At 34.4% G+C, this 22,268-nt stretch overlaps 1 protein-coding gene across 1 annotated transcript in view; it reads right to left on the reverse strand.

The window, feature by feature from the left end:
* The window catches only part of LRP1B (LDL receptor related protein 1B), a 509,529-nt gene that overhangs the window by 130,832 nt on the left and 356,429 nt on the right, over positions 1 to 22,268 (reverse strand). The window contains 4 exon segments of the mRNA XM_050711674.1: positions 2,990 to 3,115; positions 3,579 to 3,771; positions 10,258 to 10,462; positions 11,027 to 11,216. Coding sequence (XP_050567631.1) covers positions 2,990 to 3,115; positions 3,579 to 3,771; positions 10,258 to 10,462; positions 11,027 to 11,216 — 714 coding nt within the window.

The raw sequence follows: 22,268 nt of genomic DNA on the forward strand, positions 1-22,268 counted from the left end.
GAGATGATGACTTTGTTATTGCTGTTCTCAACATTTCTTTACCTACATGCTTATCCACAGCTTCTATATAATCATTTCTTAGGAGATGTTTAAAAAGCTCTTCAATATAGCACATCCAAGAGCAAGAAGTAAACTCTCAGCATTACCTAGTGGTTAATTTGGACTCAGCTCTGTCATGGTGTACTGCACTGCTGCTCAGTGTGTACACAAGTGCCAGGATCAATGTACTACACACAATGTTAAAGGGTTAGCTTAACACATGATGAAGAAAACTTGTTGTTTATACTTCACTTCTTTTTATTCAGAAAAAAATCATTGGTAGACATGAAAATTTTGTGTTCTCTCCTTTACAGAACAAATATTTTATCTACTATTTTATAGGAGAGATGTACATTTAATATTTTGATTTCTGCTTTCCCTTGCATATTGATTTTCTGTTAGTTCAGTTAAAAAAAACTAAGAAAGTATTGCAGTATTTACACAGAATGATTTGGTTGTGAACTTTGTTACAGTACGTTTGCTATATATGCATGGATCTGAATGAAATATCAAAGCTGAGAGAAAGGAGAAGTATACAGGACAAATCAAGAGGAAGAATGGGGAAATTGTATCTATTTAGTATGTTTTGTTTTTTTTTTGTTTGTTTCCATTATAATTACTTCTGCACAATTTCAGGAGGAACAGATGTCCACTACATGCAAAAGTCAAGCCAACATAATTTGAAAATAATTCTTGATTTGAGTCAAATATGAAGAAAAACACAAATATGGATTCCAGACAAGGTGAGATCTGATCCTCAATATAATTTATAGAGTCCTTTAAATTTCAATCATGTTATCACAGCAATGCTTTATCCTTCTTTTTTTCCCCCCCTTTTTCAGCATTGTAAGAGGTAAGATATTAGGAAAAATCATCCTCAGTTAGAAGTTAGATCTGTAGTTCATCTAGTTCAATATTTTAGACTGTAATCTTTAAAGAAAGAGCCCCCCCCCCCAAAAAAAAAAAAAATCAAAATCAAAATGTATGGATAGTTTGCCCTCAGTTGAAGTCTGACAGTAAACCCTTGTATAGATTGCTTCAAATCCCAATTTTCAGAAACAAAAGATTTTAATGCCTTTCAGAACTGTTTAGTTGTAACAAGTAGTTACTACTGACAAGTAGTCAGTGTAGTCTTATTATCCATATAATCATCTAATTCCTCTTTGAATTTTACTAAAGCTTTGTCTCAAGAATCTTCACTGGCAGTATGTTATGTGTACATTTCACATCCTTCCAGCACATAGTTCCATGTTCATAAAAACCAATTCCGCATAGGGAAATTGTGATCTTATGAAGCTACAATGGATGACCACATATTCTGAACCACTGGTGAACTTGAAAGAATAGTTATTTCTTATTTTCCTTATGTGTTGAGACATACTGGTTCAGAGGCAGCATGGAAAGATGTAGGAAGAAGAAAATTTGAGCAGAACATTGTCAAAACAAAACAAAACAAACAAAAAACCAATCAACCAAACAAATAGAAAACCAATTTCCAAGTAGTCTACCCACATATATTGGCCAACTGCTCAAACACAGACTCTGCATGATTAAGTACGACAGCCTTAGTTAATAAGTTACAATTATTTTATATATTTTAGGACATGTGTATTGGGTTTATGTGGCAAGGTTGTGGTAGTGGGAGGCTGCAGGGGCGGCCTCTGTAAGCAGAGCCCAGCAGCTGCCCCATGTCAGGTAAGGGCCAGTTTCAGCCAGCTCCAAAGGGACCTGCTGCTGGCCAGAGCCAAGCCAATAAGCGATGTTGTTTGCAAGTCTGTCAAAGCAGATTAAAGAAAGGGAAAAAACTGCTGCACAACAGCAGCTGGGAGAGTGAGGAGTGAGAGCCAGCCCTGCAGCCCCCAAGGGCAGTGCAGCAGGAGGGCAGGAGGTGGTCCAGGCACGCAGCAGCAGTTCCCTTGCGGCCTGCGGAGAGGCCCCTGGTGGAGCAGGCTGTCCCCCTGCAGCCCATGGGTCCCACACGGAGCAGATCTCCACGCTGCAGCCAGTGGAGGAGCCCCTGGTGGAGCAGGTGGATGTGGCCTGGAGGAGGCTGCGGCCCATGGAGAGCCCCCGCAGGAGCAGGCCCCGGGCCGGAGCTGCAGCCCGTGGAGAGGAGCCCACATAGGAGCAGGGGGTCTGGGGGCAGCTGCCGCCCGTGGGGGACCTGTGCTGGAGCAGTTTGCTTCTGACAGATGGAACCCATGGAACGGAGCCATGTGGGAGCAGTTCTTGAAGAACTGCTGCCTGTGGGAAGCCCACGCAGGATCAGTTCGTGAAGGACGGCATCCTGTGGGAGGGACCCCATGTGGAACAGGGGCAGAGAGTGGCCATGAAGGAGTGGCAGAGACAAAGTGCTGTAGACTGACTGCAGCCCCCATTCCCCGTTCCCCTGCGCTGCTCGGGAGGAGGAGGTGGAAGAAGGTGTTTTTAGTTTGTTTTGAACGTCTCACTGCTCTCCCTAGTTAGTAATAGGTAATGAATTTTATTAATCTCCCCATGCTGAGTCTGTTTTGCCTGTAACGATTGTTGAGTGATCTCCTTGCCCTTATCATTGTATTTTCTCTCCCTTTCCCTTTAAGGAGGGGGACAGAGAGCAGCTGTGGTGGAGCTCAGCTGCCCAGCTGAGCAAAACCACCACAACATGAAATAAAAGCACTCAACAGAAAGAAACAGCAAATAAGAAATGTTAAGTAGAATACAACTACCCAAATTGGAATTTAAGGAGGGAATAAATATTAATGCTTTTTAACCTCCCAAAAGTCTTGTGAGACATAAATTAGTTAAAAGCCTGTTATGTGCTAAGCTTTCAAAAAATTTGTAAACACTGCTAGAGCAATTTTTACAGTATATATGAGCAACCAAATTAATGACTTGGGTCAACTATCTTTGCTTGTGATAGTCAACTGCATCACACCACAGAAAAAGCACTGCATCAGCTAGTATTACTTACTCACACATCTGTTATCATCTACCAGTATTCTATCCCCTCTACATGAACAGTTCACTCGTCCGTCAGGAGTCAGAAGGCATAAATCATGACAGCCACCGTTCATTTGTGCACAAGGAGATAATTCACCTGAAAAACAAACAGGAAAAGATGGACTCTGTTTTATTAAATTTGCTTCAACGGCCAACATCTTAGAGAGAGCAAAGATCACCGTATTTCAGATTTATGGGCAATTGGTTCATGTTTTATTAGTCAGATGAAAATGTCAGCATGCCTCAGAGGCTAGCATGTTAAAGCTAAACAAATGGAGTTATTTTGAATATAATCACTAAACAAAACCCACAACATTCAAAACCGCAGGTATTTGACAAGAAATGATTTAGCTACTATCACAAGAATGCCTGTAGCAGACAATGTCCTTTCAATACTATTTAGTTACATGGGGAAGAGGTTATATCTCACCATTTGTTAGCAGTTCATACAACAAGAATTTATGAAATGTAAAATCTTTTAACTGTATTAAAACTAAGTAAAATTCCTGAAACAAGTGATATGGAATCAATAAAATAGTGTATTTTCTTTTGTAACTTACAACTGTTAGTATCATTGGCAACAGCAATAATGCCCATTGGCTGATGTGGGATATCAGAACGAAGAACTTTTGTATCTCCTCCTGTATATTTACTGGAACGCAGAATAGCTCTTCTCACCCCATCTGACCAAAAGATATAATCATCATATACTGCCAGGCTGAGAAAGGTGCCTGGTCCGGATTTAACAATTACCTAGAATACATAAGTACAGAAGAGGAACATGAAAAGGACTGGTGTCTCTGAAAAAGAAATGTTAGTTTCATAATAGTCTTAAACAAAACATTTATTCTTCTATTCTTACAGCACCTGGAAAAATGAGATAACACTTAAAATGTCTTAAAATGACACTGCAAGGGTTAACTTATTGATACTTCAAAGTTTCATAACTCTGTAAGTAAAAAACCACAATTTAACTAAATGTACCTATAAAAATACCTGCTCAGTACACTACCTGCTTAATAGCCTGAACAGAACAGAGAAAAAGAGATACTGTAGAAAGGCAGAAAGTCTACAAATTGTGTCTTTATGAATCAAACTGAGAAGCAAGTTTCAGAATTGGAGTGTTACTATGATGACATTAGAAACTTGAACGCGACACACAAAAAACGTTTTGTGTTTTAAGATCAGCAAATTATAAAAAAAAAGGTCCTCAGTCACCATACTAATTATCAGTTTAAAGCCTAGAAAGAAGTTATAAACTGCAGTTTGAATGAAAACTGCAGAAATACAATTAATTTAATTTGTCTAAATATCATCTCTTCTAAAATATTTTCATATATGTTCTTTCTTTCTGCTTATTGGAATGAAAAATTTAACATGTACAGTTACTGTTCTGAAGAACGTAACACATTTGTAATCTGTCCTCTAGTTTAAAATTCAATTTTGTCTGAACAGCAGAATTACTGGAAGGGAGTCATTATTTTTTCCATTAGAATTTTTGAAAGATAATGAAAACAAATAATATTCTAAACACACTTGTTGCATTTCATTCTTTTATGTTTCTCTGTGAAAATTAGTGACTTAGCTACATGTATAAAAAGTCGGAACAATTCTAATCCAGGATGGCATGAAAAACTTTATTTATATATCTAGCTTCTGCTTATCATAGGTAAGTTGGGATAAAGACTGAAAAAGAGTATCTTAAACAACCCAACAGAAATCATTCCTTTTTATAATTGTCAGTGTTCAGCCTATATCTCTACCTAGGCTACCATGTTTTTTTCATCTCCTATATGTCCTTTTTCCTCTTTCCCAAAGGCCTTTTTAGTAATGGCATAAGTTCATGGAAATCGACTTGAAATATAGAGGATAATTATTCGCATACACACAGCAACATCTGATGAATTTGAGCTACTCATGCTGACTGCACATATGCACATGGGCTGCACGGTGCACGCAGAGCCAGCTGGTACACTATTCAGCCTACCTGCCCGTGGGTGATGTGTGCCATGTTTTTTAAATGATAGCAGGAGAAAAAAGTAATATGGTCAATCCCATATTAAAATAAATCTTTGTCATCATGCAAAGAAATCACCTAGTATAGAGGACATCTAAATTCAATTTCCTGGAATAATAAAACATTTTTTCCCACTACAACTCTGCCTTCAAGATTAAGAAGGTGCCCTAACTCTGCAGTATTCAATGCTTCTCCATGCTAGAAATGAACATGTTTAAGTTTCTGAAAACCAAGCTGCAATACTAAACTTGCAGTGTTCCTGCTACTACTCACATTTGCAGTTTAGATGAAATAAATATTTAAGCAACTATTTATTAGCAGACCTGGACTTTTCAGCACCATTCAAATGGGAAGTATTTATCTCTATAAATTACGACTCTTGACAAGGTTCTTTGCAACTACATGTGTATTAATTACACAATACTAATTTTCAATATTATGAATGATAATGGGAATCCTCATCGAGTGTTAAATGTATGCCAATCTCTATTACAATTTTGTGAGAACATGTGGTTTTAAAAATAATCTTATTCTCCATATCCTTATAAATTATTGTTGTCTTTTAATTAATTCCTTCTTTCAGTTAATTTCTGTCAGGTTACCAACGTTGCACATCAAGATATTTTTGCAAACAGACCCAAGTTAACACTGTCACATCGCTGTCAGCCAGCCATCTAGCTTCCATGCATTAGAGGACTTTATTGCCACTCTTTCATCAATTTCAATCTTAGCATTAATTTACAGAACTATTTAAATAAAGCAACTCACCAATGATAATTAAGTGAAATCCCTGGCAAAACACCTTAGCAAGTGTAGAAGCTAGGGGGCATTTTACTCTTTGCATAGGTTCTGTACTTCTTCTGACATAGGCTGGTGGAAAATACAGGCATGTGGAAATTCAAGAAACATACGTTCTTTTTGATCAGATTTGCAACAGAAAAGAATCAAGAACAGAACATTCCCATTACAACTAATATATTTATACTGCTGAAGAATAGAGAAAATTAAAAAAGCTGCCAAAACTTCACTTCCGGTACTGTTAATTTCCAAGATTATCTGCAATTCCAGCTGCTTTTCAAACACAGAAAGAATGAATTGCTTTAAAAGTCCCAAACCTAACAATAAACTATCATAATTAGGAGAATAGGAGAGACAAAACATGATGAACTTAAATGTCTAGGTGGCAGATGCAGCATGCTTTTTTTAAGAAAAAAAATAACCTTTTTTCTGCCCTATTATTTCTTTTAATTCTATTTAACAAAATCACACAAAATCAGTAGAAATTTATTAGATAGTTTCTGTATAGAGAATGGGCTAAATCTTATTTTATTACTTGACAACCAGTCAATCTTATTAAAACATCTGACTTCTGGTGGACATTTTTTTTGTTCAGGTTAGTTTCCATATCTCATAATTTATTAAGATAGAGAGAATAAATCAGTGTGATTCTTCAACTCAGAACCATGTTCAGGATCTGCATCTTTTTGTAACTGCTACTGACCAGATCTTAGTGAGAATCTTTTCTAAGACTTTTTAGCACATTCTGATTTTAATGGAGTTAGACATTCTTCATTTCTAATTGCTAATATTTTGCATTCTTTATCTCTCTTTTAGCTGCCTTGGCCAATCTCACTTCTGATCTGCCTCACTGACTTATCCACCTGCTTCTTAAAGTAACGTTGGTGTCATGGTGAATATCTTCCAAAAATTGACCAAAATTACAATACTGTCCTCAGTCACACTTGTCTTTCAAATAAATATAATGACATGTCTGGAAAGTAATTTGAGATGTCAATCATAAAGTCAAGCTTTTCGTAAATGCACAGCGAAACCTTTAACTTCCATTTCTGTATTAAGTACTCTGATGGAACAGACATGATAAAATGTTACTGAAAATGGAAGTTGAACACCAACTTCAGAACTATTTTTGCTTAACTGTTTGAATACAGGATTCTAACAATAAAAACACGTCTTACAGAAATTGAAGGCTATAATTACTAAAAGATTTTACATGGAGAAACCTCTAAAATGCATTTTAACAATCACATCTGTAGGCCCACAAAAACATAACTGAGAACAAAACATTGTAGTCTGGATGTTAGAAGATAATCAGACTTCTGTTTACAGATCACTAATTATAGTTGTAGGTTCCAGATCTGTAAAATGTTACAGGGCATACAATATTGAATGAGAAAAGAAAAAATAAATAAAATAAAATAAAATAAAATAAAATAAAATAAAATAAAAAATCAAAGATGCAAAGATAGTTTACAATAGACTGGAAAAAAAAAAAGTTCTAAAACAAAATCAGCTTTATCAGCTCAATATCTGTTCATGCCTAAAATGTTATACCTAAAGCAACACTAAGCAACCAAATACGGCTGTGCCACAATGTGAAATCGAATGGAAGGCAGGGTCAAAAATTGAAGAAAAAAGGGAAGGGATTGTCAAAAAATGACAGTTGCCAAATTTATTTTTAAACAAAGATCTGATAAAGTAGAACAATAAATGTTAAAAAAAATAAACAAAAAACAACTGCATATTGTTTAAGTAAGAAAAAGTAACAAATATAACAAAAATAACCTTCCAAACTTGGAAGAGTACTTCAGCAACCACATATTAAATGAACTCTAACACTCCATTTAATAGATACAACTCAATACTGCTAAATTATATTCTATCCATTCATTGTACTAGATTACTGTGGTGAGCAGAATAAAGAAAGAAGCAGCTACCTGAAAGAAATTCATTATATTACATTAGCATTTCATGTTCTACCCTACAATTTCTATCTTTGTTAACCTAACTGAAACTAGAAAGCATCAAAGCAGACACAGTGAGGAAACAGGTAATTGGTTTAAAGTATTCTTTAGGGGTGGCTGAGAGCAGGACCTTGCTGAAAAACCCTAGAAAATCTCAGACCACCACAACACGGGAATAATTTTTACTTGTATCATCCTAATGTTACAGAAACCGGATATCTCGTCAGGCTGGATAACATACCAAGAATGAAACACTTCTGCCCTAGAAATATTTAACCAGATCAATAATACAATTTTGTGGTTTGATTCTGGCATTCTTAGTAAGAACACATCTATGAGGTGATGAGCAACTCTGATGAAGCACTGCCAGTGAGGTCAATACAGCTTAAGTGAAGATTTGAATGAAGAAGCATGATATACATGACAATACCAAACTAATGCAAGAAAAGAACTCGGGAAACACACACGATTCCATTTCTCCACGTTTATCCTTCCTTCTTTTTGTTAGCTATGTTGAAAAAGACAATATATTATTTTCTGCCTGAACTTCTCATTGTTATAAAATTTAAGCTCCTGATTACCCTCTGTTCTTCCAAGGGATATATCAGTTAAAACATCTGTGAAAGAAAATTTTGCTGGAAAGTTTGAGGAAATTTCTTCATGTATACCTTGTAACTTTCTCATATGTGTTCTCCTGAATTTTATTCTGAGGTAACAGGTACCTGTACCTGACACATATGGTGGATCTGATTAACTATTTTGCTATGTCTATATGTTTCTTGATACAGGTTGCAATCAAGGTTTTGAAATTCTTTGCCGTTTGACGCTAATTTTGGAACCATGGTCTTGAGGTTTCGAAAATAAACCATATTCTGAAGGTATGACTATATATTTCATATTATCTAGCTCCCATATTTTACATTATTTATAACATTAAGAAAAGACAAATAGCTGTACATACTAAGCATGAAAAGATAAATACCCTAGTTGACTGTGTTAGTTGTTATATCCTGAAAAATTGTTTGCCTGTCATAACACGTTGTGTGTCATCATCGTACATGAAAACTCAGACCAGCATTTCTGACAATGGAGTTAGTTGATTCTCCCAAAACAGGTATTGGTATTGGATAACAGCGATAGCTATAGTATAGCTTTGTATAAGTCACCCACTACAGCTCCCAAAAAAGCCTTCAGAATGCTGTTGTAACTTGTAACAGCAAATCTTACTACTTTTAGGAGCTTTTTTAATGTAACAGAGGAGAGTTAAAAGTGCAGAAAGACAAACAAAGAGATGATACACTAGAAGAGGTAGAAGTGTCAACAATCAATGCCTGAAGAAATTAAATGACTAGTTTGTCTTGCTGATGCAAATTGAAAGCCAGAGGTCTTGATGAAAAGGTGGAATTTTAGTAATGGTTTTTGCAATTAAACTACATCATCCCCCATTTCATGTTTGCAATGCATATTTTGTTCTATCCTGTGCAGGATCAGGAAAGCAAAACTAAACACCAAAGGAAAACAGAAAAAAAGGAGCAGTACAAGACAGAGGTATGGACCAAAAAGTGAAAATGTAGGCAAAATGTATGGGAAAAAAAATCAAATCTAACAGGAAAAAATAAATAAAGTGTAAGAAAATGACTTAAGAATTCCTGTTGATCTAGAAGAAAAACATAAGAATATCCACTCTAGAAACGGGTATTTTCTAGTAAAACATTTAAAGCACAGAAAATAATATTATTTTTAAATTTACTACTAATAAACTAAACAAGGTGTTTAGTGACACGTTCTTCATTTACTTTATCGTGTACTTTGGGAGGTACGAAGTCTCTGAATGGAAGGCCTCATGAAATATGAGAAATGTAGAGCTAAACATGCAAGAATATTGTGAACACAGATCAACTACCTTTAACATATTCCAAGCAAAACATCTACTTAAGCTAATTGAGCACTCCAGCACCAAAATGTATGATGATAGAAGAATAAAGGAGTACAAACATATTTTAAAATTGAGATTTAGAAAAGTAGAAAATAAGATTTGTAGAGTAACACACTCATAAGCATTACGCAAAAGAAATTCTGGTGGTTTCAGCAAAGTTTGGCACACAAAGAAAAATTATGATTCTCCTATGACAAGTAGAGAATCTCTGTCTTCTACTTATTTCTACATTTTTCCCCACATTTTTCAAGTTTATACAGATTTTTTTAGTGCAGTGGTGCTTCAGGGCTAATACCAATGTAGAGAGTATGGTAATGGTCTGCATATTCAGAGTTTCACAAATTGGAATGTACTGAGTTAATAGAGCACTACTGCTTGTTCAGATTATTTTTCAGTTTAAGATCTAATACACAACTAATAGTAGAAGAAACATTATTTTTGTAACATTTTGTTCATTTTAAAGATGGTAACAAATGCAAATTGACATTTCCAGTGAATATATTTCTGATTTATATTTTACTTACATATCTTTGTGATCCATCATATTCACACCTTTCAATTTTTCCCAAGCTGCCATCTGAAAAGTAAAGTTTCTCCGCCCTATGATCAATGGTAAGTCCATTTGGTGTCAGAATATCTGTACTAATGATAACCTGTGCATTCTTGCCTGAGAGGGTAGATCTCATGATGCTTGGGAGCTGCTCATTCCAGTTAGTCCAAAACATTAAGCTGTATTATAATCAAAATAATAAAGAAAACCATAAGATACATTTTATGATTTAATTCTCTTTATGGAATGAACAACAGAAAAAATACATGCTAAAGAACTGGTATGTAAAAGAGAGATAATAGGGAATCAAGTGACCTTGGTATGTTCTACAGTGGGCACATCAGGCCCATGGCTGATGTTGAATAATGGTAGACAAAATGTTATGGAATGAGCTGTGGATGTAATTTATACACTCATCGAAAGTGGTGTGTGGGGGAGTGAGACTGCCAATTTGCATTAGCTGACTTTTCTTGAAACCAGCTTGGATTTTTAATGTACCATGAAAATGCAATTAATATTTGATCTGAAACATAAAAACATACAAAATGTTGTAGCTTCACTCTATGATTGCTTTAAAAAAATTATACTAAAGTTTGTCTTGTAAAACAAGAAATCCACTAAACCTTCATAGGGTTCAGCTGTATTAGATGACTGAAATAAAGAAGTGAAAAAGTGCTGATGTGTTCTTGACATTAGTTATAAAAATCAAAATTTGGTAAAATCTTCATCATCATAATACGTACTTTTGACATTCATCTAGAGCTAACACATGTGGATGATCATCTTCAGACATTGTTATTACTGCTTCCCTGTTGAATGCTCCTCGACGTCTCTGGTCAACGGTGTGCCTTGTAATTGAGGATGTGGTTGAACTGGTCCAATACAGAGTGTCCCAAGCTCTGTGATAAGCAAGTCCCTCCACTGACCCAACATCTGGAAAACATGGTTATAGAAAGAGCAAATAAAACTCCTTCTAAAAAGACCTTTTCTTGTTGAAGTTGATCCTGCAAAATCACAGAGTTGAGAGAACCACAGAATTCAGCCTACTGGCTCCATCAGTTCCTTTATACTTCCACCTTCCACCTGTTATTTAATTTTTTTTTTCCCGGAACCAAAGTTAAAAAATATTTAAAAATATGGAGAGCAAGATCACTCTTAATATCCTAGTACCGTATTTGTCAATGCTAGCACCTGTTGAAATAATATTTTCACTACAGTGTCTCCAGCAAATACATTAGAAATAATATGCTTTTATTCAAGATGGCAGTAAATTAGTCACAACTTTAGACTTCATATAAGAGAAGTCTTGGGCATGTTTTTACTAATTACTTGTACTATTTCACCTTATCTTTGGATGTATTTTGTAACAGAGATACACATTACATTAATAGGGATCAAAGTGTCCTGTTATTATTATCTGAGTAGGCTTTTATAAAACACCTGAAACACACTGAAAAAAGACCAGCTCTGAATGCTGTAGCATCAATACACTGTTTTAGTAAGCCACAATACCACACACTTTCTTTCTACATAAAAAATGTGTTAGAAACAAAAGCAAATATTAATAAGCAGCTAAAACATATATTTAACATCCAGAAAAGATAAATTGCATCTGATTTCAATGTATAAAAGTGACAGACTGTGAGAATTAGTAATTATTTCCTACCATTATTTTTGAATTACCACAGAAATGCATGCTGATTACTTCACTTATTATTTTGTTAGAAACAAGTAATTTTAGACCAGAAGGTTCATACAGCTATTAATGAACTATAGAAGACAAAACCTAAAAATATAATAAGGATTATATTATGCTGATTATTACAATTTACACTCAGCTTTCAGGAAGATGTAATTTTTACCATGCAATTTGTACACACAGAACAGAAAGTCCCCAAATCACACCAAAAGTTTCATCAGACTAAAAGTGCTAACACTAAATTAAAACTATGAAGTAAATAATTAATCAGTATTTTCGATTTCTCTTTCTTTGCATTTGGATATCTCCTGATTACATTTTCATGATGTATCTGTAGAGATGTCGCAGCAAATTTCTTACAGAAGAAAGAAGAAAAATTAGATGACACCCCTTAAAGGGAGGTGAACATATGTAGAAACGCTATTCCTACCTATGAAGGGGAATTAATGAATAAAATATATTCAGTTCACTTAAAGTAACTCAAGAAAGTGAATTGAGTTTAAAACTGGCATTGAAGGCAACTTGAAAATTACAAAAAATTCTTCTGACCATTGTAAAGGTTACATTTTAGATAAGAATTCTGGATGTGACAAAGATTAATGGGTTAAAAGTATTCTTTCTTTAAGAGCAGTAGCCGTATTATTTTTAATTTTAAGCATCAAAACATATTGAGATATAGCAAATGTTTCTTTTTTTTTTTTTTTTTTAAATATAAATCACCAATTGAAATCAAAGAGAGGTAGTTCTTTCAAACAGCAGGACAGAGATGTGCAAGCACTTTAGTACTTTAAAACCAGTTAGAACATGCCTGAATGCAGGCTTATTATCAGCTATGGTTTATATAGTTTCTGGTATCATCTTTCTGTATGATAAATTAAGAAAGCCAGTTGCTTCATTCTTGGATATTGCAACCATGAGCACCCACACCATATGCATATTACTTTATGCCAGGGTAATCTGGAATCAAACAACTAATTCCTCCTGAAATGTAACTCTGGCATGGTTCTGGCAAAAAATATGCTGCTGAAACAACAGTCTGTAGGGAGTATAAACAGGACTATGTCAGGCTTCGTTCCTTTTGTCCACAGACCTCCCAGCCACTGAAATCTGTACTTCTCAAACACACCATACTTCAGGACATGCAAGAAATATCCCTGACAACATAACATTAAAATATCACTCTTAGGACTGACATGGCCAGCACAGTATTTTAGGCAACACGAACCAGAAGAAATCCTAAAAATAATAATTTCTCAGAGCCAGAGAAACAGAATATGGGATTAAATGGAAATTTGGGATTGTCTAAAACATCCTTAAGGCACTAGGCCAAGCACTGCATATGTGAACCATTTTGCACCCTGGTCTGGGTCCAGGGATTATTTCCAGGGGCAGAAATCTGAGATATAGGTTCTGACATACTTCTTGGTCAATTTTTGCAAATCTTCTGCTAAACTGTGAAGTTAAAAGAAAATTTAGGAAAAGTGATAAATGTTAAAATACAGAACTAGGAATATAATTCAAATTTAATCTATTAATTTCCATTGCACTTATGTTGAATTCTTCCTATTTGCCATTACTTGCAATTCTGTAATCTAAAAAGATGACAGAAAATATACTGACATTTTCTGACCAATTCTGCATATTACTCATCATGATCAAACCATCAGAGAATTTATCACTTTTTTTTTTTTAACCTTTCATACCTGTGCAAGTTGACTGTTTCCTCGCCTTAATTATGGAAGTTTTTCGAAAAATGAAACCAAGCCATTTGTTTGGTGGATAAAGACATAGCCCTTAGGAGGCGAGGATTTAACTAAGATTTGAAGCAAATCATGCTCTTCAATTGAAAGGCACCTATCAGAAAATAACAACCAAACCAACCAAACAACAACACATTTCCCTCATGTAACCTTTTGAATTTCTATCAACTTCAGCTTTGTTACTTGTCTGTACCTGTCAAGAGATTCAAAAACAAACTGTTTATACAACATAGACAAAAACTAATCTGTAGTAGAAAAAGGATAATGATGTTGTTCCTGCCACAACTAGCATGATTAAAGTGCTCTTGAAATACAAGATATATGTGGGTTTACTTGTAATTTCTATGCTTCAGAAGTCCTTATTTTTCTACAGAAATCATGTTCTTGTATAATCATTCACATTATTAAATTGGACCAATACATCAAACTGCAACTCCAGATCAGGGTGTGTAATATATTCTAATAGTATGAATATTATTAATAATGAAATGGTCACTTCTAAATTTTTAGAAAGAGAGTCATGGGAAGGTTTGCCATGTATGGAGAAACAGCATACAGATGAAAAATAAATATTCCCTTGTTTGAATGAAAAAACTAAAATGTTCTGTTTTGAAAAACCTTGCAATATATGCATGTTCTGAATGGACAAGAACTAAAACAAAGTAATCAATAAAAACACTATTTAAGAGAGAACAATAGCAACAATTCTAAAAGAAAATTTTAAAAGCTAATAAAAATACAATAAATCTCTATGATTAAGGGAATTTCAAAGACTTAGACCTAAGAGAAAAAAAGTATTCTGAAAGTTTATTGCTTAGAGTCAGGCTGTAAAGGCTGCCTGAAATCAAATATCTGATATTCAGTTATGCAAATGTGTTTTCATAAAAATAATTTCAGGAACTACCTGAAGTATTTGTGATCTTTTAAAGAAGAGAAGTCTCCTTATAGACTGTGATCTCATCTTTGAGCAACCTAAATGTGAAACTATTAAACAGCTCAGGTGACCTGTGAGTGGATGATAATGTTTTCCTAAACACCACACAATCACTTTGACTAAAATATATGCTTTTCTTAAGAAAAAAAAAAAAAAAAGGAAGGAAGGAAGGAAGGAAGGAAGGAAGGAAACTATACAAACACTATCTGTAAGACAAGAATTAAATGCTAACTAAATATTGTCTGCTGAAAGCATATACCAAGTGCATTTGCTTAGTTCCACTGGAAATAAAAATCCTGAAGGATTTATACTAAGAATTCTCCTTTATTTTTCAACAAACTTTTTTTTTTATCATGTTGCTCACTTATGAAATTGAGAACTCCACCAACACAAAAGAGAATCATTTAATACTTTTAAAATACACAAATCTATACGGAAGGTGGTTTTAAATTCAGTGACATAAGGACCAGACAGTAAATGCTAAAGTCATCCAAGATTTAGATAAATTCTTACAATGGAAAACAAAACTAACTTTGCCCTTATTAGCATTTAGTATGAACTGGATGAATTGTCATCAGTACATCATGTAGGCAAATCTTCACTATAACTAGTAATCAATGCTACTAAAGTTTTTTGTTTGTTTGTTTGTTTGTTTACACTGTTTCTTGGTTAAAAATACGTTTTGTTTTACATGTTAGTCAAGAAATGTAACATTCGTATAAATTATGTTACAGTATAACTAAAATTAACAGTGTAGTTAAAAGCAAGTACCAACTAAGGACAGAAGTGGCCCTCAAAATGGTCCTCTAACCGCCTTCAGGTGTCTCTCATCAAAACTAAATCTTTTATCAACTTCATATTGCCAAAGAAAGATCACTGGAGGAGACTCCAAAGCAACTACATTCTAGTGTCACATCATTACCATTTTGCACTGAAATTATTTTATATTTACTTATTTCTTACTCCTTAAGTGATATCCTAGGGTTTTTGTTGTTGTTGCAGTTAATATATCATCAGATATTCAGTTACTTTAAAAAATAAGCGAAATACGTTCTCATCCTATTTTGTGCTACAATTGGGGGATTCAATCCCAAATCTACTGACAGGATGAAAATTAGTGATTTGTTTACTCTCAGCTTCATATTTTCATAGCATCATATGATATTCTGAATTAGTATAGCATAAAGAAACTGGAAATGAAAAGAAACACATTTGTTTCACTGACATATTGAATTAAAACACTGATGGCATTAGATGCCTACAGCACTGATTAAATTTATTCTAGGCATGAAGCAACAGTTTATGATTTTCACATGAATAGCATACTTAAATGAAAGGAACATTAATACAATATGATATTAATATACAAATACTCACATTATTCACCTGCCACTGACATTCTGAATTAAATCAGCAATGGGGTGTATAACTGATTAAATATCTACACAAGAGAATGCAACAGCTTATGATTTACAAAGGCAATGGTAGAGCGATCACATCATTATGTTGCCAAATGCTATCTATCACTTTTACTGAACTTAACGAAGATGGATTGCATACCACAGATGAGATGCGGCCTATAAATATTGTCATGCTGATCTTCATCTGACTTTCCCAGGGAACAGACAAGCAACAAATCAATAACTGAAGAACTCAGATTAGAGCTCCCTCATTACTGCAAATACAAAATAAATACTTAAGGGCGTAAAGTTTAAATTATCCAATAGTTCTAGCCACTGACTTTCGGTAATGTATATAGTATTTCACTGTCTCCTAGATTTTGATCTATCTTCTGCAAGTTTTAAAATTCTCTAGGAAGTTTACAGTCAAAACTTTCTCAGTTTTGACTGCATCAATTCAGCTACCTTTTTCATTTAATTTCCTATTCTTACACACCCCTTTTCTTTAGCAAACCTGATAAGCAAGAACTGTCAACATTATATGGCAAAATAGTTTTGCTTTGTTTTATTGATGAGAAGCCAATAAAATAGGAAAATTGAGCATAAACAACACCGATATCAGAATTTTGGAGAAGGCTTTAATACTTAGATGTGCTTAACATTTAACGCCTGTTTCATTTTTATTTACCCTCTGACTTGGCTTTCACAACTTACCTTTCAGGATACAGTCTGTCAGTTGTTTTACCAGACTGGGCATGGGAGATGAAACTGCTTTCTGTCAATCTGTTTGTGTAAGATTACCATGATAGATAACAGGTGATCTTCGGTGAAAAGAATGCCTCACAAGCAGCAAAACACCCAGTGAAAGGGTTATAGTTCACATAACTAACTAAATGTACAATTAGAACTCTAAATAATTATTTCTCTTCTACTTTTCAAGTAGCCAGAAGGCAGGAAGTCATTTCTGCTATATAAAATTCTAAGACAATAACAAGCCGTTAAAAACAAAACAAAGAAAAAATAAACCAAGATAAGTTGTATTTGACTCAAAATATGATACAATATGTTATATTGTAACAGAAACCTTAAATATCAAATATGACAACTCTGTATTGCAACAGTTCAATTAACTCATTATCCTGTTTAGCCTATGAATATCACTTTAGTGCACATGTAAAGTTTGCTAAAATTATACCATAAATCACCCTTATATCATTTTTCTATATCTGTAAAATATAAAATCATGCTGTACAGTATTACATATTAAAGATTATTAAATCTAATAATATAATATAAACGTAGGCTTTGGGTTCTTGCAGGTTAGAACTACCTTAAGTTCAAGACACTATAAACAGCTCCATGGATATAAGCTCTCTATTCCTTCAAACTGACTGCAGTAACCATGAAAGAATGAACATTTGTTGTGAATCAACTAAAGAGAAATAAAATCTTTTTAGAATCGGGGCGGGGGGGGGGGGAGGGGAGGGAGGGGACATGATGATGACACAAAATAAAACAAACAAAAAAAACACAAACAAACAAAAAACACACTCAATTTTTTAAAAAGTAGAATACTGGAATCTCAGATTCTGAAAAGTTCAGTGACTTTCTAACAACAAGTAAAAATTCAGTCTGTGTGATAACTATTCACAGAACACTTCTTAAATATGCAGCAAAAAGAAACTAATGGTAAGTATCTTTCTGGATTTATAACATTGACTTAGTCTGTATCAGCGAAGATACATAAAATATTATATGCAAACACTGTATATGTGAAATAAATATGGCATGAATGGCAGGCAGATGCCCAAGTAATAGGATGTTTATAGTCTAGTCAATACGCAAAGTTATGAAGGTCTACACAAAACACCTGATGAAATTATTCAGGCAAGGAATCACTCCAATTAAGCATGGAAAAAGGCCATGAACGTAACCTGCAGTTGATGACTTTAATCATACTTAGATGAACTAGTCAACCAACTGAAAACACGATAGATTTTTATTGTGTGAACTAACCAACCAATGGAAAAGTAATGATAGAGGGAGGATATTTCTGTGCAAATAAGTGTATTAGATATTGATTAAATGCATCTCTGGGACGGCAGTGGTAAACCCCAGTTTGGAGCTGGACAAGGTACATGAAGCTGGACATTTAAGAGCTGATCACCCATCAACACTTAGCGAACACTTAGCTCACTAATAGGGTGTTATAAGCTATGGAGTGCTGATAATGTAAACAGGACAGAGATACCAGAAGGAAAGACTCAAAGGATCAGTCAGCAAATCATACAGTGTTCATGGGACATTTTGCCACAGCTGCTGATGTAAAAGCTCACATCAACAAATTTACATCAGTAAAAAATTAAAAGAAACATGGAAAGTAGAAGCAGTCACAGTGTTAATTCCTTCTGATTCATCTCCAGTTTAAGAGGCAAAAGCACCTTTCCTGAATACTGAGGATGGGAATGCTAGCAATAAACTGAACTGAAAGATCAGCGTATGTTAGTTCTCACCATGAATACATTTCAGTTTCATAGTAGGGATAACTAAACAAGCCATGGAATGTGCAAAAATATATATTCCTAGAATAATAACTGGTAAGTATAAAGTTAGTAAACTTTATCCACCTATACAGTTATTTACTGTACAGACTGTAAATTCTACCCATTAATCATAATACACCGCCACATACAAAAACAAAATATAGTGATAAACCAGACATTTTGTTTTTGTTAACAAGGTAGCAGTTGTAATAATAATTTTCACTTTTACTACTTAGTGTCTTAGGTTTAACAATAGCCTCTCACTTTTCCCTTGTTGAAAAGTGAAAATCACTGGAACTATACCATATACAATTAAAATAAATGCAATTTGTTTACAAAATAAAAAGCAACTATATTCAAGTATTTATATTTAATAGATTAAAAATTTCTTGTGGAGAAGAAAGCTCAACAACAAAAGGGACCTCATACAATGTACCAAATTTAGTGCTCTGTAAGAGAAATGGGAATATAAATGCCTTTTTGACAGTTAAATTGGAGCCATTTAGTTAGCAAGAACAGTAGCACACATTGGAACACCTTTAAAAGATTCAGACTGTAAAAAGCCTTACAATACATCACAGGATCTGACACTTTATGTTAGCAGTGAATAAATTTTTGCCTTCTATGGACACTAGTGCCTGAAGTTCAAAACAGAAGCAGCCTTTTTTTCACATAACACTTCCTTTCTTACCATGAAGGATATTACACTGGCAAAAATGTCTTAGTGTAATTGTTTACATAGTTAGGAAAGAAATGGCTCACCAACAGTATCTCATCTCAATACTTCTTCCCATTTCTGATTTGCTTTCTTTTGCCTTTCCTCCCCTTTCCTCTCTCCCTCAATTTCTAATTCATTTATTTTCTTTTTAGTGTTGTACCACTATATCAAACCTACTTGAATGCTGCACTCTTTTACAGATACACTGAGGCGGGTGTTGGTTAACGAATAAATTGTCTCAAACCTCTACCTATGATAAAAAAGGAAACTGCATTATTAGCTTAGCAGCTCAGGCTCTTATTTCAGAAAGTATTCCTTGTATAAACATAAGCTTTGAAACTTTAAGCTTTGAATTTTGCACTGTACACATTAAGAGACCACTTTCCAAATATACAGGTACGTCATTGGACTGTGTACTTTCTTAAGAAAATTTTTCTAACACAATTGACAGATTGAAACTTATTCTACATGACAGAAATAAACCTGACAATCTTGAAAGAAGGATGCACTGTGATATTTAATATTATGACAATTGTATGTGCATAGTCTTACCACATCTACACAGAAGGTCCGCAGCCTCAGAGATGCATGTGGCTCACTCTGTCAAAAGACTTAGGAGTCAGCATGGCCTCTTCATCTAAGTATATAGGGCATGTCCAGAGAGTTGTTCTTATGACCACACCACACTCTTACCCCAATGCTGTCCTCAATTTTGCCTCCAGAAATGCTGAGGCAACTTCTCGCGTCTGAATGCAAGTTAGTCATCAAATAGCATGCCATCTACTCTCTAATGCTAATCTTAATTTGCCTTTGTAGTGGGATGGAAGATAGTTCACAGAGATGGTTCATCAAGGAGATGGTTTGAGATTGTCTTCTCTCACTTCTCGGTTGACAGAAAGTTTAGACTTACTGACCCACAGTTTCATGTTCATCAGGGGAGGAAGAAGGGACATTGATGTATTGCTGTAATGGCATTCTACTTCTAGGCAGACAGAGAAGGAAGGATATCAAAGTAAAGCAGAAAAGTTTAGCAGATGGTTTATGAATTAGGGCTTAATCATGAATATTATAGAAGGATAAAACAAGGTGCATCCCATTGAATATTATGTATTTTTGGCCTAATGGCTCAATCCACAGTGATAATAATGTTTCCTAACAGGAAACAAAAAGTTTAGGATACAACTGATCTTCATGATTTTAAATGAATTAAGGCTCCAATTAGCTGTTTGCTCCACCCAAACCACGAAGAATCTACTTTGGGAATAATATGCTATCTTCCACTGGCTTTCTCTAGGTCAAGCTGAGACCTCCTATCCAATGTAGAAAAAATTTCTATTCAGATAACCATGTCATTAATAAGAAAGTCAGCTTGCATTTTATCAGTTGACAAAATAAACAACAGCCAATGGGAGATGTGGTATAAGAAGGGGATACACGTGAAATATTAACAATATCTTATATTAAACAGATGTTTGTTTCTGTTGAAACATTTTCATTTTCAGTCATTTCAATCTACTCCAAAATTACTTTTTGATGGAAGATAAGTCTGTTTAGATCTATAAAGACTCAAAGTACTTCATGTATTTTTATCAGAGTGCATATGAAATGGCTTCCAGTTTGAATATTACGGAAACATTCAGAAGTTTGAAATAATGGTGCTCTTCCACCTAGAAGTGTTCAACAACAAAGAAAAATAAGAGTAGAATGCTCCCCAGGCTCCCTTTGAGATGAGAGTAAACCCTATTGTTCCAAATGAGACTGACAACCTGCAGCAATTTATACAAGTCAGATTTACAAATACCTCCTTACATAACCCTGTGCCTTTAACTGCTAGTGAATTCTATTCTTTCTGTATAATGGTCCATTATCTCATTTTAGCGTAGGTTTTCAGCAACAAATTCTCCAAGAGAATGGCAAAAGCTGGGATGTCTACTTCAGGTAGGATTTTAACACCTGTTCAGTGATGGCCAAACCAACATACTGATTCAAGCTCAGTGTCACTTTCATTTATTACATTCTCTATCTTTTTTTGTATTTAATGTCTTCTTTCAATTTCCTACAAAGCCTGTAGTACATTGGGGCTTAAAATTAGATAAAATTAGAAGACAAACAACTTTCAAAGTGTATGTAATCTCTCTAGACCCTTCCTAGAATATTAAATGAGTTAGGATATGATTTCCAAGGCACTGCTTCTCTTAATCAAAAACTCTGCAGTGCTTACACAAAATGAAAAAATAGTCCTTTTTGCAGAGTAAATCTTGCATGATTCCTCAAACTGGAAGAACAGAGAAAGTGTGTATCAAAATGTGTTTTCCAAATATAATCCCTTTGTGTTTTGTTTCATACAGAACTACCATCGACAACAAACAACAGGAAAGTCACGAAGATTCTCATGATTTATGAGGAAAAAAGGCACTTGGGATTCTGTTTCTTGGAACTGTAAAAATACAGTTTGCCTTAACAGGTTCCAGAAACTTTTATAGCACAACGGGATACGAAACACACAAATGTATAGCCAGTTTAAGTCACAGAAGCAGTCTAACCTGTCTAAAGTGAGCTGCAAGGGTGATCTTCACAACTAAAATGTGGAAGATTAACAAAAGAAAATGAAATGTAATATCTTGCATCCTTTCCTTTTTGGAAGGAAAGACTGAGATCAAAACACGATACAGACAGTAGTCCTGTCACAACATATTTAAAACATGTATTGCTATAATGATGTTAGTTTAAAAAATCTCCACAGACTGGATAAAACTCTACATGATGCTATAGTAACAAAATCATGAGCAATACTGAGTGGTTAAATAATTCATCAATCAAAAGAATTTTTATTTGTGAGACATCACAGCAAAGAAAACGGGATTTTTAAAAAACAGCAGTTAGGACCAACTCCAGTTACTTATTAAAAAAAAAAAAAAAAAAAAAAAAAGA

The sequence above is a fragment of the Cygnus atratus genome, chromosome 6, assembly GCF_013377495.2.
Source record: "Cygnus atratus isolate AKBS03 ecotype Queensland, Australia chromosome 6, CAtr_DNAZoo_HiC_assembly, whole genome shotgun sequence".
Taxonomy (NCBI): Eukaryota; Metazoa; Chordata; class Aves; order Anseriformes; family Anatidae; genus Cygnus; species Cygnus atratus.